Raw genomic sequence first — 17,351 nt, 5'->3', positions numbered from 1 at the left:
TGCATTCTCTTAATGAATAGAATGATTTGTTCTAATGGTGTTTGTAAATAGGATCACAAGTCCGCATCTTGTACAGCAATTAACCGCTAAGAAGAATATATTCAGTGTATTATTTTTTGAAAATAAATAAATAATAAAGAAGGGTAAAAAAAACAAACAAACTGCACAGGAAGTAGTTCAAAGACTCAGCAGCGGGAATCTCATCTTTTTGAAAAGTTTCTGCACATTAAAATAAATCACCTAATAAAATAAATCAATTAATTAAATTTAAAATTAAAAAATAAAGAAATTTTAGAAAAGAAATTACCAACAGAGTAAAAAGAAAATTTATGAATTGGAAAATATTTTAGCCAACTGTCCCTCAGACAAAGGACTTTTATCTAGAACATATAAAATTTTTTTTAAATTTTTTAAAATCAGGCCGTAAAATTCACTTGATCTTAGCCAAAAGGCTGAGAAGCGATAGGGCCTCAAAATTCAAAGACCTAATTCAAAAATAGTCGTCTGAGATGAATGCATACTTCTCAGAAGAAGAAATACAAATGATAAATAAATATATGAAAAAATGTTCAACATGATTGGTTATTCAAGAGATGCAAATTAAAACGCACTGAGATCCCATCTCACCCCAGAAGGAATGGTGGTCATCAAGAAGTCAGTCAATGAGAAATGCTTGAGGGGCTGTGGGGAAAAAGGAAGCCTTCTCTACTATAGGTGGGAGTGTAGACTGGTGCAACCACTGAGGAAATCAGTGTGGAGATTTCTCAAAAAACTAGAATTAGAGGTCCTATTCAACCCAGCTCTTCCCCTCTTGAATATTTTTCCAGAGGAACTGAAAACATCATAGTTCAGTGATATATTGTACCCATGTTTCTAACAGTGCAATTTGTCATAACTAAATCTTGGAAACAATCCAAATGTCCATCACCCGAGGAATGGATACAATAGATGTGATATTTTTATACATGGAGTATTACTCAGCTATAGAGAAAGACAAACTTGAGGCCTTATGGGCAAATGGATGCAACTAGAGACCATACTCATAAGTGAAATAATTCAGACCCGCGTGTGTAAAAAAATAAAAAAGAAAAAGAAAAAAAAAGAAGGTTAACAAGTTTTACAAACCTGTTCCAACTGAAGGTTTTTTGGGCATTTTTCAACTATGCATATTACTGTGATGGAACAATTAAATATAATTGAAACTAGCAATACCTTATTTTAATTTTTCTTGTGCTAGATGAGTACCACTTCTAAGACTATAGTCACCCACCTCTCCAATCTAAGTCAAACTAGGACCTTGACAACTAACCTAAAAATATTAAATGCCAGGAATACATAAGTGATACTGAGATTTCAGTCAAGATTCAACACAGCATTTTGGATTGTATTTACAATTGTTAGACAGACCTTGTTAAAGGTAAATTGAAGGAGTAGTAGCAAGTTTTGCAGAACTTTCTATTTCACAGTGTCTACTCCTCCTTCACTAAGTGTGCTAAGTTTTTCTTCCTTGAACACAATTTAGATCTCTTCTATTATTCCTAACCTTTTTTTTCAGAACCAGGGGTTGAACTCAGGCCCTTGTACTTACAAGGCAAGCACTTATTCTACTGAGCCATCTCCACAGGACCCCTACTATTCCTATCCTTAACACAAATCTTAAGATTTCTCCTTGTCATTAAAATATCTCAATATATTTTATTGTAATATTTATTTATTTTTGTTTTTCATACAGCATCTTGATACTGTTTGGACACTTAGTAATCCTCCTGTCTCAGCCTCCTCAGTGCTGCAATTATAGTAGTGCACCTCCATGCACCTGGAGTTCCAGGGCAGGTTCAGCATGGGGATCAAACTTGAGACCTTGCACTTTCCAGTCAGGAGCTCAGACTACCAAGCTATCTCCCGAACTCTCCAATATACTTTATTTTAATTCTGTTCTCTTTGATATTTGATGACTTCACAACTACAGTATCCTTTTATCTGTTAAAAAGTATATTATTTACCTGTGATTTCTTCTAATTTTGGCACAATGAAAAAGGTGCATCCTTTCAGGACCTAGCCTTCCCTTATGATGTGCTCTGCTCACAGGCCCCTTTGGCCTGTCTAGAACCTTATCACTTCACACAGAAAAAGCTATGAATAAATCTATCTCAAAGTGGAAATTCAACCATCTACCACCTTCTCTGGAACTTTTAATGGTTACCTCTTGTCTAACAAGAAAAAACAAAAAAAATTCTCTTTTTAAGCCATATAAAGTACAGCTTATGCCTACTTTCCAACTTGGTACAGGTATTTCTTAACTCAGCCTCAATATTCTTTCCATTTGTACCATGCAGCTTTCCACCTCTGGCTATACTCAGATTACTTCTCAGCCTGTAAACCTCATTACTTCATTCGATTAATACCTGTTCATCCTCGAAGGCCTCAAGTAGGCATCCTCCAAGAAGCCCATTGCTGACATCCTGTACCAAAGCTGTAGTGCAGTGAAATCTCTACTCTTGTGACTGTTTTGTTATTTGCAGGTATAGCTTGCTGAGCCATGGAGGTAGGAGTTGGTGCATAGAACTGTTGGTCTGTATTTTGCTTTAATTAATAGAATGAAAACCACTTTACAGCCTACCAGAGAATAGTGTGACCACTACATGTCATCACAGTGTATATCTTTTCATCCTTTTTTGTTGTTGTTGTTTTCAGACACCTAGCTGATAGTATATACATTAAGTGGAGCTATTTGATAACTAGGCTCATCTAATTGCCTTACTTTAGTAGGCAAACACCACAATACAGTAAAAAAAATATGTGCAGTGTTCAGAATATAACTGTATGGCATGAAGACCTTTCTGTCATTTCAGAATCCTGTTTTGGGAAAGTTTATTTCCTTTTTTTTTTTTTTTTTTTTTGTGGAACTGGGGATTGAACTCAGACCCTTGCATTTGCTAGGGAAGCACTTATTCCACTGAGTCATCTCCCTGGCCCCTCCCTTAGTAATGTTTTTCTTTGTAAAACTTTCAACTGTGAGCTTCAAAACTAAAATGTAAAAAAATAAAATATTTACTCATCTTCATGATCTATATATCTATATCTATATCTATATCTATATATATATATATATATATTTTTTTTTTTGCTTTTAAATAGAGCCCTTGTTCCTGAGACATTTCCTTCATGTCATTTTAAATAAATAAACAAACCATTCTTTCATAGCTATGCCTCCTAAGCAGTATTGTCAACCTATTACTAGGAAAGTAACTTATTCATAATTGGGCTACATCAGCAAACTGATTTGTACTACAAAGGTAAGAATCGTCATGCTGCTGTTTGCTCATTTGATTGCTTGTTGGAGACATTAAAAAGGGTGTGAACATATGCTTTTCAGAATGCCAATGAAGTTCTTACCCACAAGTCTGACTTTCCTTCAAGCACATTTTTTTCTTCAGTATTCTTACTGATCTTTCTTTGTGTGTTTTGTTGTTGCTGTTGTTTTGGTTTTTTTGACATGGTCTCACACTGTAATTCAGGTTGGCCTTGAACTCACGTGTAGCCCATGATGCCTTGACCTCGCAGTAATCCTTGTGCCTTAGCCAGCCAAATGCTGGGATTATAGGCAACAACATGCCTTGCTTTTTAGATACTCTAGAGTTCACACTTGCAAGATTGGGAAAAAGAATAAAGGTTAAGAGTAGTTGAATTCTGCACAAGCAGCAGAATAACTGGGATGATTTTGGTCATAACTTTAAAAGGAACTGTTCAGATCTTTGACAAATTTTAAGTATTTTTATGTTTATTTTATAATGGCTTTGGAAGATTGATAAAAGACTTTAATATCAAAGCAAAGCAAATAAAAGTGATTATTATGATACTTTAGGTTTAAACAATTCTTTCAGTACATTTACACAAACTGGGTAAAATTCTGGAAAGCAACTGAAAAATTCTTTTTCAAGTGTCCAGAATAACACTTGGAAAATAAAGACATTGCTCAGTTTGAGTATAAAATACTTTGCAGTTCCTTACGCTGCTTTGGTTTTCTACTCTGTTTTTATTTGACAGCAACTAATATATGAAGTCACTTCATACCATACCCAAGATACGGGCAACCCACCAGCTACATGGCATGACAACCCTGCAGGCTGAACGACAACCTTGATAATTATAAGGCCATGGATAATAGCCCCCAAGAGGTTCACAGATCTTCTGGCAGTGGGTGTAGCTTCGCCTACATTCAATACAGCAGATTCCTTCATGGTCCAGTCTGGGGTCGAATGTCATGCTTTCCCCTTCTTGCTGCTGTGAGATGAAAGAGAATTATTTGCATTTTCTTCTTAATTAGAAGATATTAATATGAATATAACGTAAAATAAGATCCTGAGTTTTTCTCCACTACAAGAAATCAGCATAATCTGCTCTAAGAAGTTTTAAGTTTCATCTTTGCTGAAATTCAAAACTCTTCTGATATATGTCATTGCCAAAAAGTTGTTAATTTTTAGCAAAGCATGCATGTTGGTGTACACCTAGAATCCCAGAACTTGGGAGGCTGACGCAGGAGGATCACTGCAAGTTAGAGGCTAGTCTGCACTAAGAGACCTTATCTTTAAAAAAAGAGAAAAAAATTGAGGGTTTTTAAAAACAATCCTATGATTTCTCCATGATTTTAATGAGTTATGGTTACCACTCTTATTTATAGCTCAATTTATTTTAAATAAGAAAATAAAAAGGAAGCATTAGAGCAAAGAAGAGGATTTCTGCAACTTCTAGTTGTAAGTTAGCCAAACACTGATGTCTTTTTGTAGTAATGGCTTCCAGAGCTCTTCATCCCCATTTGGAAACTCATTGATTTAGGGGATAGACAGATGTCAGTTTCAGTTCTTATGGCTCTCAAAATAGTGCTAGTCATCATTTCTGCAATAGAATACGGGGATATTATCTCCTTGGAGACATGTGGGGTCTGTAACACTCAGGAGAAACCTAAATTTATGTCAACATTCAAGACCTTGTGTTAGCAAACACGAAATCAGATTGATGAAGTAAGAGTCACAATATTAAGTACTAGAGAGATTACCAAAGTAAGAATCTGCCTTTTGCAAATTTGATTGACCTTTCCTGTGTTATCATGAGTTCTATATTTTGAATGCTGTTTTGACTATATCTTCAAATTCTCTTAAATTTAACCTCTTTCCTCAAGCTAGCTGGTTGTTTAAGTTTTCATATTAAATTGTGGGACATATGTTAAAACTTTCAACTATATTGGAAGTTGGAGAAAGCTGTATGCTGAACATCAATATACTTATCTAGATTTGATGATTCCTAACCAATGGTCAAATTTGCTTTTCTTTCCAAAGTATTTTAAAGTAAATTCTGCTGTGAATCTAAAAATTGAAGGTATTGTGCCATTTTGTCCATGAGTACATAGGACTGTATTTCCAAAAAACCAACATTTTTCTGTACAACAACACTGCTGATATCCCTAACAAAATAAATCCTTGACACTATCTGATATAGACTATGTTCATCAAAATATTTACTAATACATCTTACTCTATAACCATTCTTTAGAATATTTTTTCCTATATTTTGAAATTAGTTCATCTGGGACAACAACAACATCAAAACTACCCCATTAAATACAGCTGGCTTCTTGGTGGCAGATGTTAAAAACAAAAACAAACAAAAAGCATAGTCTGTTAAGTGAGGTATTTCCTCACCTGAGCATTCAATAAAGGTTTGTTAGGATCAAAATGTAGGGAGGAAAAGGATTGTTGTCTAAGATTTTTACTTAGAGGAATATCTGAAGTGCTGAGATCATAATGAAAAGTACTTTAATTATTTTTGCTTACAGCTCAACATATAATAAAGGAAAATATGTGATTGGAGTTTATCAAGGAACACAGATTATTCAAATACAGAACTGGAGCAGAGTCGCATCCTACACTTCAATAAAGTGCCTCATGCCCTCATCCCTTGAACTAATTCAGCCAACCTAGTTACCTAGGGAATAAATCATATTACATTTAATTTTCCTATTTAGACTTGTTCTTTGAGTTGAATGAAATATTTGGGCATCGTGAATTTTCTGATAGGTCTTGGGTTATTCAGGAAATATTTTTTGTTCTATATCTTTCTAAAAATATAGTGATCTAAAGTGATAAACTAGGGGCCAGCAATGTAGCTTAGTGGCACTGTGCCTGCCTGGCAAATGCAAGGCTCTAAGTTTGATTTCTAGTACCAGAAAAACCTAAAAAATATGTCTAAATAAAGGAGTATAAAATTTAATAAGACTATACTGACAAAATGCACAAATGATGGTATATGAAAAGATGCACAACCTTATGCATATCAATCAGGAGCTAAAATTTATATATACTAGGGATTGGCAAAGATATATATGGAAAGAGAAAAAAGAGAAAGAGGGGAGAGAGAGAGAGAGAGAGAGAGAGAGAGAGAGAGAGAGAGAGAGAGAGCAAGCTAGCCTTGGGTTCAACCACAGCTCCTAAAAAAAGTATATGGGTCTATAGAATGAAATTTGATAGCTCCCATTAAAATGTAAAATTCTCAGATAGTAGACCCATGTATTTATGCTAAAGATTGAGATTTGTAGTTATATTAAGGATATACTTGCCTGTGTATACAAGAGATAAAATGCTAATACATACCAAGAAGCAAGTTCATGCTGCTGTGCCAAGCCAAGTGCTGAGATCTTCACCTGCATTACCTTATTTACCACTTTCCAGAACCCTGTGGTGTGCTCCAACAGTATTTGTAATAACAAATGGTAGGGAAGTAGTTTTTATGTCCTCTAAGAATTAAATTTATATGTCTATCCATATGTTGGGATACTACTAAATGAATGAAGGTCATTAAATAAATGAGAGATTATATAAAGGAGACAAAGTAACCTCCAAAATGAAGATAAAGTAAATTAGGTGCAGATATGTAGGGACATAAAGAACAAGTTCCAAAATACGGTGTAACAAAAGAAAGCAAAGTATGTAATTTTTGTGTTAAGGTGGGTATAGATGTGTATGCTAATGCAAAGGGACAGCAAACAGTCATCACTATGGGCTGCTCTGGGGATAGCATCTAGAGTGGAAGGGAATTTGACTCTGAATTGTGCTCTTGTATCTTTTAAAGTAAAATGTTTGTATACATCCATATTTTAAAGACTAGTTCCAGAGAAATATTATTTGATTTTCATTTTCTGTAAAAGAGGATCATGTCAAGTTATAATTCTTAGATTTGAATTTTTACCAACTTAGTACTGTTCTCACAATGTCTCTTCAGAGTTTTAGTCCGAAGTATTTTTATCTGTGTCTACATCTATCCAGTGACTGCACTGAGAGCACCTTCAGGAAGAAGTTACTCCTGACTGTGGACCTGGGGCCTGGGAAAGAGCAGTAAATCCACAAATGTCTGTTAGAGGATGAATAAAGTGGATTTAAAGAGAATACTTTCATTCTGTGTACTACCTGTAGGGCATCCTCGTGAACATTTCTAAATAACCCAATTCCTGATGTGAATGTGTTTTCATGGACTTCCCTGTGACAAAAAAGGAGAGCTTAGAAAATAACTTTGAGTAAAGCTTACAACTAACCAGAATTTCACATACAGATGTGATGTTTAAGTGTTTTTACCCTTAATTACAAATCTTCCACCAAAGAGTTGATATATTTTTAGAAGAATTGAGGAAGAAGCACTCACATGAAGCCTTGGAAAAATCATGTCAATGTTTAACGCATTCATGTAAGCATGTCACAAAAAACACCATACGCACATGGTAAGGATTGTCAGGATTGAAGTGTTCTTCATCCTCTTGAACACTGGGTCTGGTTTCATTACCCAGTCTTCCAGGCCCAGGGTTGACCCATGGCCCACTGTGTGGCCTTCTTGTGGTAGCTGTAACAATCTTTCTCACTACATCCCTTCTTTCTCTCTGGATTTCTGCAAAAATCACCATAAGTTAATTTTTTTAGCTGAGTAATTGAAATTCTGTTTACATTTTTTAGAGTTAAAAAAAGGAGAAAGGATATCAAAACAAACATGACTAGAGACTTAAATTTTTGTACTGATGTTTGTAGTAAAGCATGTTTTAGAGTCCTTTCATAGTCAAATCTATAGTTAAGCTGTTTTGGTTTTATAATACCAATTGAAGCAGAAATCAGAAGGTGGTAAACAAACCTGCATTCTCAGCCCATTTTTTCTTTTTCTTTCTTTTTTTTTTTCAAAGAAAAGGCCACATACATATTTTATTAGATGACTGAAACTTCAGTAACAAATCTTTGTCAAATCCATTCATCATTGAAGCTATTTAGTTTCAAATAGTTATTAGTTCATACCTTTGTGTTTACTAGCCAAGTGATCTAGTAACTTGAGCTTTGTTTTCATGCAAAAAAACAAAATAATTGGGCAAAGTGGTGTCACACACCTATCATTCCAGGACAGCCCCAGGTTAAAGGCCAGTGTGGATTACAGTGAGACCTTATCTAAAAAGCAACAGGCATTTACCCCAACTTTCTGGAATTTCTTATGTTGGGCATTCATGGTTCCCATCATTTTCCCAAGTTCCTCTATTTTTTTAATCTATATGTGCTTTAGAATCACTAACCAATATTTCACTAAGGTTACTATTACTAGAGTTATGGGATCACAGGCATGTGCACCACCATGCCCAACTCCTGGGCTTGTCTTTGTTGAGCTTGAAGTCTGGAGTCTCATCTTGCTTAAGTGTCTTCTCAGTTTTTGTATTTTTATTTTACTTCCTGGGTTGATGTTTGTATATTGTTTATAGCAAATAGTTTTATTGCCTGTATTTAGGAGCTTTGGAAAATGACTATTTCTCAGACGTATCTTCCAGGTGAAGTTGGCTTTCCAGTCTGTTGCTAATTCATACTCTTTCAATTGATTGAGGATGAGAAGCTGCTGCCCATTTCTTTGGCACTGGCCTATATTGTTTATTTTTCTTAGGTGATCTGTTTAGGAAGAGCTGTTGATTAGAACAGCTAAAGTAGTACAGTCAATAATAGCAACATCAAACATAGCCAGGATGTGTTTCTTTGGTTATTCAGTGACACAGGGCTGCCAGACATCTGATGTCCTGGTGGAAGCAGGTTTCTCATTCACATGAAGGTTCACTGAAAGCTGCTTATGTAATACACTGTGGAAGACCACCTGATCAGCTCTCTTTGAAAGAAGTGCAACTGCCTCCATTTTGACTGAGCCTGACTCTATTTCCTCCTATTGCTATGTACAGAGCTGGCTAGGACTTCTGTTTATCCTTCAATTGGCCTTAAGCAATGTATATTGGTCTAGCTGAGGTGCTGGTGATAGTCTTTGAAGGTGGCATGCATGTTTCCCTGGTAATCTTTACCTGCTGCTCTTTAATGTGAGCCGGGTTGAGACAGGATGGTAGAGCTAATGCTCCATGCTGCCAGCTGGTATCAAGCCTCGAGACAGAGGCTATGACTTCCTTTGGCTTGAAAGACTACATCAAAGCTGAAGCTTCAGACTTACCAAAACATTAGATACTAAATAATGCAGATTACTCTCTCCGCATATTCTCTCTGCATATTGCAGAGGTAAATTTAGGCCACCCACCTAGCTCAGCTCATAGTAGTCTCTTTCCCACAGTTCTCAGTCAATCCTCAAGCCACTCCCTACTGAATAAAACTGGGTGAGGCCCTGGGTCGCTGTCTTGGTTCCAGAAAGCCATCTTCATGGCTGGACGTAGAGCCCCTTGACTCCCTGATGATTGGAAATATAATTTAGAGTCTCTTTTCACCGTGGGTTGCATTAAAAGTGGTAGGTTGGAATCAACTTGATGGAATCCAATCAAGTTGATTCCAATAATGTAACTTTGGGATTACAAATATTGGCTTCTTGGACTGAGATGAAGATCTGGAAGTGTCTCCTGCAGTCCACCTGCCACTATTTTCTCTCTTTAGGAGGGTAAAGAATATTGAACTTCTTCTATCTTCCTATAATTCCAGCTCTCAGGAGGCTGATATAAGAGGCCAAGACATTGAGTTCCAGGTCAGCCTGAACCACATAGCCAAGAATCTGCAGTGTCCATCTACTTGAAGCCCAACATTGACCATTTATGTGTTTGGAGCACTGCAGGAGGAACTGGCTAGCCCTGAGGCCACAGGTGAAAGGTCAGCCCATTTTTTTTCTTTGTCTGCTTTCTCTATGGGAGATGAGTAAATAAAATACTATTCATTTTCTCTGCAATTAGAGTATATAACTGAGTTACTCCTTTTATTATTTATTTATTTATTTGGTATAGGTCCTCACTACTCAGCTCAGACTCCTGGCTCTGAGATCCTCCTGGCTCAGCCTGTCCAGCACTGGGATTACAAGCTTGCACCACCATGCCTGGTTTTGGTGGCCAGAACTGTGTACCCAAGGTTCTGGAGCTGGCACATCATGAGGTGCTGGGGAGTGAACCTGGGTCCTTGAACTTCACAGGCAAGTTTTCAGACCACCTAGCTATCTCCCCAGCCCCAGGTGAGCTATTTCTTACTGATGAGATATAAGCAGAACATGCTAATGCAGTTTACAGGAAAGTTTTATTTTTGCAGTAAAAGGACAGATACAGCTTCCTATATTAGTTCCTTGCCCAAATGTAGATGTGTGCCTTACTTTCTTATCACTGAGATGAAATAACCAACACCTACAATATAAAGGAGGAGAGGTATACTTTGTTTTACAGCTTAGAGGATTCAGTCTGGAATCATTTGCATCTAAGGCAAGAAGAAATGAGTAAAAGGGTCTGGCATAGAGAAGCTGCTCATGTCTTGGTAGGCAGGAAACAGAAAGGAAAGGGAGGAGCAAGAAAAGGAGATACATCCTTCCAGTTTACATTCTCTCCTTTCCACTAACTTTTGTAACCAGGCCTCATCACCCAACAACATATTCAACTCTGAACTCTTTAGTGCCTTAACCCACTAATGATTATAGTATCCCCTATGATCCAGTCACCTTCCAAAAGCCCCACTTCTGAACATATAAAGCTTTAGAGGGGTATTCTCAGTCTAAACCATAATCATATGATTAGCTGGAGTTGTTAGAGGCAATGTGATCATGAAGTGCTAGACACAAAGATGATAAGTCAGCATGTTACAGATAGCAAAATAGTAAGCTAGAAGAGACTTGGTGCTATGAGTAACTGATACTGCCAAAATCCTTGTATATCTAAGATTATGTCTATAACATACATAATACATAATATATACAAACATATGTACTACAAACACAAAATGTGCAAACTTGATCAGGTTGTTTGTTATTCATAGTCCTATATATTTCTGATGGATTGACTGTATGGGTATAGAAAGTTTTATAGTTTCCAAACAGTGTTATCTTGGTTGATCATATAAAACATCCTGTTAGCTAGAGAAAGCATCAAGTCTTGGACAGAACAAGTGGCTTGCCCAAGATCTCAGGATGAGTGGCAGAGCTGACATGGAGGTGAACTTTCTTCCAACCCAGTACTCTGATTATTTACGTTGTCTCAGATTCTGCAGCACAGCTGACACCTGAGTAACAGAGATGGAAAGTACCACATAGTATGCACTTTTGTATCTCCCTGAACCTTAGTCTCTTCAACTGTATGGTGGCAATAGTTGTATCTAATTAATAAAGTAGTAATAGGATTAATGAAAACCTGTATCTGCTAAAACACAGTGTTTGGCTTATAATAAGCACTTAAATGTCAGGTGATTGTCTTAGTTACTTTTCTTTCTTTACTGAGACAAAACACTCAACACCCAAAGTTAAAGGAGAAAAGGTTTATTGAGCTCACAATGTAGAGGTTTCAGTTCACAATAAGCTGGCGACTTATTATGTAGAGTGACTTCACAGAAGAAAATAGTTCATGGTGGGCAGAAGACACAAAAAGCAAGAGATTTAAAAAAGAGAGAGAGAGGGATATCCTAAGAATGTCTTTCTGATGATTTTATCTTATCCAGATTATTAGGGCAGTTAGTATTCAGATCCTTAATGTGCCCTTGAGCCTAGCATTGAATCATGATTCAACTGAAGCTTCACACACTCTAAATCCAGCCACTGAAAAAGCCCTACTTATTAGTGCTTGAGGCTGGAGGTGTATATCTAAGCACAAACCACAAGTAATTATAGAATGTTTTGCTATTTATAGGAATCTGTGTGTGTTTTAAAGCCATATGTGGCTTCAATTCACAGCTCCACTTTTCTAGCTAGTTGATTTAACTCAAGCAATTTAATCTCTGTGAACCATAATTTCTTAACCTATAAAATGGAAAATGGAGTACTTCAAATTTCATTGATAAACATTAAATGTGGGTAAAACATTCTGGGTGAGTGTTTATCACAAAGACAGTGGTCTGTGGATGTGTGCTCTCCCCCTTTCCTTACCCTTCTGTATCCAGTCACCATTCACAGTGTCCTGAATATAGCTCTGTGACATTCATGACCTTCCAGCTGCCATATTCAAGGGCTATTGGCTCTAGCAAGTGCTTGAGAGTTGTCAGGAATGTTGATGTCAGTGATGGTGATGATGGTAACAGACATGAAGATTTTGTGAAACACAGATTTATAGACATTTAACTCCTGAAAATGGTTACTGTGTTGGCATTAAAGAGTTGGAACTTAAAAAAAAAAGATTCAAGGGCTAGGAGCTACTGGATTCTGGAGTTGGGGTATTTTATTAGAATTATATGGGGAATCATGATCATCATGTGAGTGAGATTTATTTTCTTGGTTTTGTTGTGCAGTGGATTGCCAACTGGTAGTTATCTTATTATACCTGGTAAATTGAGCTACCATGGTGCTCATTATCAGAGGTCCACAAGAGGATTGTTGCCAACAGCATGGGAAGCAGAACAGGAGAACCTGTTGCAACTCTGCCAGGGAAGCTGTTTGAATAAGCTGTTAGGAATTTGCTGGCTCCCTTGGGCTATTCTGCAAGAAAACCTTGTCATGCTGGCTTTTCTGATGAACTTGGAAGGTCTCTTTAGAGGAGGAGCTCAGGACCTCATCACTGAAAATGTCTATGGTTCACTTTGGGGGAGCACTTGTCTTCACCTTAACCAGTACTTCCTTGGTCCAAAGGGGAAGATGGTACACTGCTCAGTCTCCTGAAGAAACTTGTTGCATTGGTTTTCCTGATTGAGAAATTAGATTTTTCAGCTTCAGAGGAGTTCAAGACCTTATTGTTGCTGAGGATGGTTGTGGCACTTTTGGGGAGAGCTCTGGTTCTTACCTTGAGCATTGCTTCCTGGCTCCAGTTCAAATCTTTTAGACTGTTAGCATAGAGCCTTCACTGTGCTGGCATAGACTTTTTAGCTGCCACCACTGACCTTTGTGCCTTCCCAGTAAAGATCTGTGAATCCAGTCTGCATTAGGTATACATGCTCTAGGCCTCCAGTTGGACTTGTGGGAGGGATCCCTATGGGGTCTAGGTCTTTAGATGGACTCATGCGGGACATTGTTGTGGGATCTGGCTTGTTACCTGGATTCTTTGGTCTTTAGTGAGTAGACAGATTTCCTCCATTCTTTGTATATGATTCTTTGGGTGACTATGATAAATAATATTGTAAAATATGTGTTCTGCATTATATTATTCCCCTTGCAAAATGCCAAACTATGTCATATTATAAAATATACCTTTTATGAGAGATAAGTGGGAAATACCTTTGTTTTTTTTTTCAGAATATGATTCCCCAAGTAACAAAAATAATCTTTAATTAGAAATATTATTGTAAAATATGATTATGCATTAAGTAACATATTTATATGTAGTTAACTATGCATATAACCATGCAAATATAAATACATATAAAAAAACAAGTCCATGTGTATAGGTTTATTAGAGTGGTATATTACAAGAAGATAGAGAAATATCTATTTATACTTGTCATCTTTTAAGAGTAATATAATAAAAGACATAAAATTAGAAACAAGTGATACATTATTATCCTTTGCACCTTTGGCACCAGAACATAATGATAACATGTTACTGTTTTTCTTCTTAGTTAAGCTGAGCATTAATACCCTTGGTTATTTACAGCATTGACCGTCTGTGAGTATTCTTTCAAAATACTTTAAAGCTAAGGACACCTAAGGTTGTGACAAGCCCGTCTAGTGCAGGTGGGATGCAGGTAGGCAACCATGACATAACACAGGTAATCATGCACACACTGGCTGTAGCACTATGTAAGAAGGTAAAAGTGTGGTAATGACCTGTATAATAGTTAAAAAATAGAGATGAAAGTGGCTCTTGCACTCATGTGCTCTTGTTCTCCTGAGTGCTGCTCTGCTGCCTACTGCCTGCTGTTGTGGCTGATAGCTTACACACATTTTTTTTTTAAATAAGGACTTCTCACCCATGAAAATCTCCCTCATGCCTCTTCAATGAGCTGACAACTTTTTTATTCTGTTTTTCAAAATTTTGACAACTTCACACCCTTTCCTCTAAAACATATACCTCAAATGGGAACATTATATATTCTAAATCAAGCTTTAATTTACAATATAAATATAATTAATAATCTGATTTTAAATTTTTGTTGCTTTTTCTTCCCTATTATTGAGTAAAAAGAAAAAAAGACTATCAATTTTTGAAAAGAATGTGAACATTGAGTGACAGTGATAGATTATATTTTCTTCCTGAAATTGCAAAATAACAGAAAACAAATATATGATGAGCAAATATAAGATACATTTTGCTGCTATATATTTGACTATCTCATTGAAAATTAACTTCAGGCTTGTCATAAAGTAGATTTGCTGGTACAGATTCATGAGGGATCTAAACATGTGGAATGTGTAAACTATATTAGCATTTGGAGAGATACCCAGGAGCCACTGGTATTTGAGTAAATGAATGGAATCACATATTTGACAAAAGACAGGCTACAAATTCCCTTAACACACAACTACTTCCCTACAAATTATCAAGAGGCACTCGTCCTCTGGATGGTCAACAACCCAAGCCTGCAGATCAAAACCAGAGAAAAAGGAGGGCCACAAGGAAAGCCAACACCCTGGCCCCAACCCTCCAAGGCCAACCAAGACCCAGGACATACGAGAACCCGCACTGCAATGCCATGTACCTCGGCAGCGTCCCAAATCCTCCGATCAAGAAGACCATGGGGCCAAAGAGGAAAGCGATCGATGACGCAGAGCGCGCCCAAGGAGAGCCACAAGGGGAGAAAACACTCTCCCAGGCCCCCATAGAGAGCACACCGGCCAAGCAATGGCCGCGGCCCATCCGCCCGGCCGACACCGGAAAAGGCTCCACAATCCGAGGCACAGGATCCCAGGACAAATCCTGACGGGACTCCACTGACCTTCCCAGACCAAAAAGTCACAACTCCTGCTGCACAGGTCCTGCTCCACCCCGGTCCCAACCATCCAGTTGAAAAGCACGAAGACGAAACACAGGAAGCAAAGCCATGCCGTCACGCTGAGCTGCGGAGGACCCGGGTCAACAACCTCCGACATTGCCAGTCAAACAGAGGACCCAACGCCACCATGGTCCGCTGGACCCTTCCGGAACGTCCTGTCGAGTCCACACACCCACAATACCCAACAACGGAACCCAGAAAAAATAGGGTACACAGATGAATGTCCATCCTGCATCCGTGCACCCACGGTGGCCAGGACGGACACACAGCTGCACTCTCCCAACGAACAGAACGATCCGCCCCAATGGCGTCCGCAAATAGGACCCCAAGTCCGCACCCCGCACAGCAACCAACCACCAAGAAGAATACACGCAGTGCGCCATCCGCCGAAACTGCACTTCCAGCCCGACCCGAAACCGCCCCATTGCCATCCGTCCACCAATCAAGCTCTGAAAAAAATCCAATGAAGCATATAATAAAGAAGCTCCTTGAGAAACACAGCTTTAGAATTAGATGTTTATTTCATCAAATTACCAAAGTTATAGATATTTTATGTGGAATTTATGAAATACAAAAAATACACAAAGAATAATGTAGAAAGTTTTCTTCTTTTTTATTTTTGAAGAATACAAAATTATCATTGAAATCAACATTAAAAGTGATACAAAGTTTCATTAAACAAGGTAATAGAAATTGAACAATGGTTGCTGTACTGCTTGTTATCTTCAAATTAATTGTGTAGGTTACCAGAGACATTCAAAAATGATTTAAAGAAAAAGCAAAGCAAAAACAGTAAAAAAACTTTGTAGGAAATTAAAAAAGAATAGAAAAAAAAAGTCATTAACTTCTTTCAAAAGACCAGCAGAAATTGACAATACAGTTATCCAACCTATCCTGTATATATAGCTAAATATATCTTTTTTGCTTTTTTTGCCCTACTCCTCATCCCAATTTTTTTTTTTCTTTTCAAAGTTTCATTGACAAACATATAGCAATGAGACAGTTCCAAACCAAATCGAAAGCACAGCTTCAACAAACAACACACTGCACACATTCCTCTCAGCGGTCAATCGCTGCACAACATGCAGACCCGCGACCCTACCCACAAACACCACCAAAACAAACCACTCCACTCATCAAGAGAATGCAACTACACATCCATCCCAACCACCCTGAACACACAGACACAAAATGGACACCCATAGCTACACCCCAATTCCTTCTAAGCTCCGCCGCTGAACACCATAGGCGTGCAAACTCAGCAAAACACCCCAAAAGAGTACAGAAGCCCACAATATCATTGGGGCCTCCGTCCAACCGGCAATGCCAGAAATCACCGACCCGAGTCCCCCACAGCCCAACACAACAACATGGCCTCACCTCCTACACTTCATCGCCACACCCTTCCACCGGACGGCCAAGACCAAGGCAAAGCAGGACCCGCGCAACAAGAGCTGCAGCCCCCTGGTCCGACAAGGTCAGCGAAATGCCCCCAGAATCCATCCCGGGATCCTGCACCCCAGACTGCAGAACCCCCGCCAGTGCCAGCCACGCGGACGAGCCACGGCCAATGCCCGGCCCACACGCTCCCTGCGAAAGCCCGAGAGAGTGTTCCCCACCACGCGACTCCCCCCAGGCACACTCCACGCCACCGACCACCCTCCTCCCCGGCCCCACCATCCTCCCGATCAGAAAACCTGGGACACCACCGAGGCACACGACGCCACAGCACAAGCTCCCATACTTCCCGAGTCCCAATCGACCCCAGAAGGGTAGGGCCAAAATGCCGCCCCCCCCCCACAGCCTTCCCCCCCCTCCAATCCTGGCCCGCAAACCCAGGTTGCCAACCATCCAGAAGACAAGCTTATTGTTATTATCAAACGATTTACGCTATCAAGCTTAACCTCACTATCTCACTGCATTTCAAACATCTTAGGCATAATAAGGAACAGGTATTTCTCATCAAGTATTGATATG

General features: G+C 38.4%; 1 protein-coding gene across 2 annotated transcripts in view; it reads right to left on the bottom strand.

Moving 5' to 3' along the window:
- Positions 1–4,013: 4,013 nt before the first annotated feature.
- Cnmd (chondromodulin) overlaps positions 4,014–17,351 on the bottom strand; it is a 42,718-nt gene continuing 29,380 nt past the window's right edge. Inside the window, exons 6-7 of one of the 2 annotated variants that reach the window (XM_004646197.2) lie at positions 7,766–7,932; positions 4,014–4,281 (exon numbers count right to left, since the gene is read on the bottom strand). In XM_004646197.2, the coding sequence (XP_004646254.1) occupies positions 4,069–4,281; positions 7,766–7,932 (380 nt within the window). In that variant the 3' untranslated portion in view covers positions 4,014–4,068. Of the gene's footprint in view, positions 4,285–7,765; positions 7,933–17,351 lie in introns of both variants that reach the window. The other variant, XM_004646196.2, reaches the window with a different exon arrangement.

The sequence above is a fragment of the Octodon degus genome, unplaced genomic scaffold (genome assembly GCF_000260255.1).
Source record: "Octodon degus isolate 3935 unplaced genomic scaffold, OctDeg1.0 scaffold00258, whole genome shotgun sequence".
Taxonomy (NCBI): Eukaryota; Metazoa; Chordata; class Mammalia; order Rodentia; family Octodontidae; genus Octodon; species Octodon degus.
The sequence above is the reverse complement of the archived record's forward strand: the minus strand, read 5'-3'. Positions and strand labels throughout refer to the sequence as shown.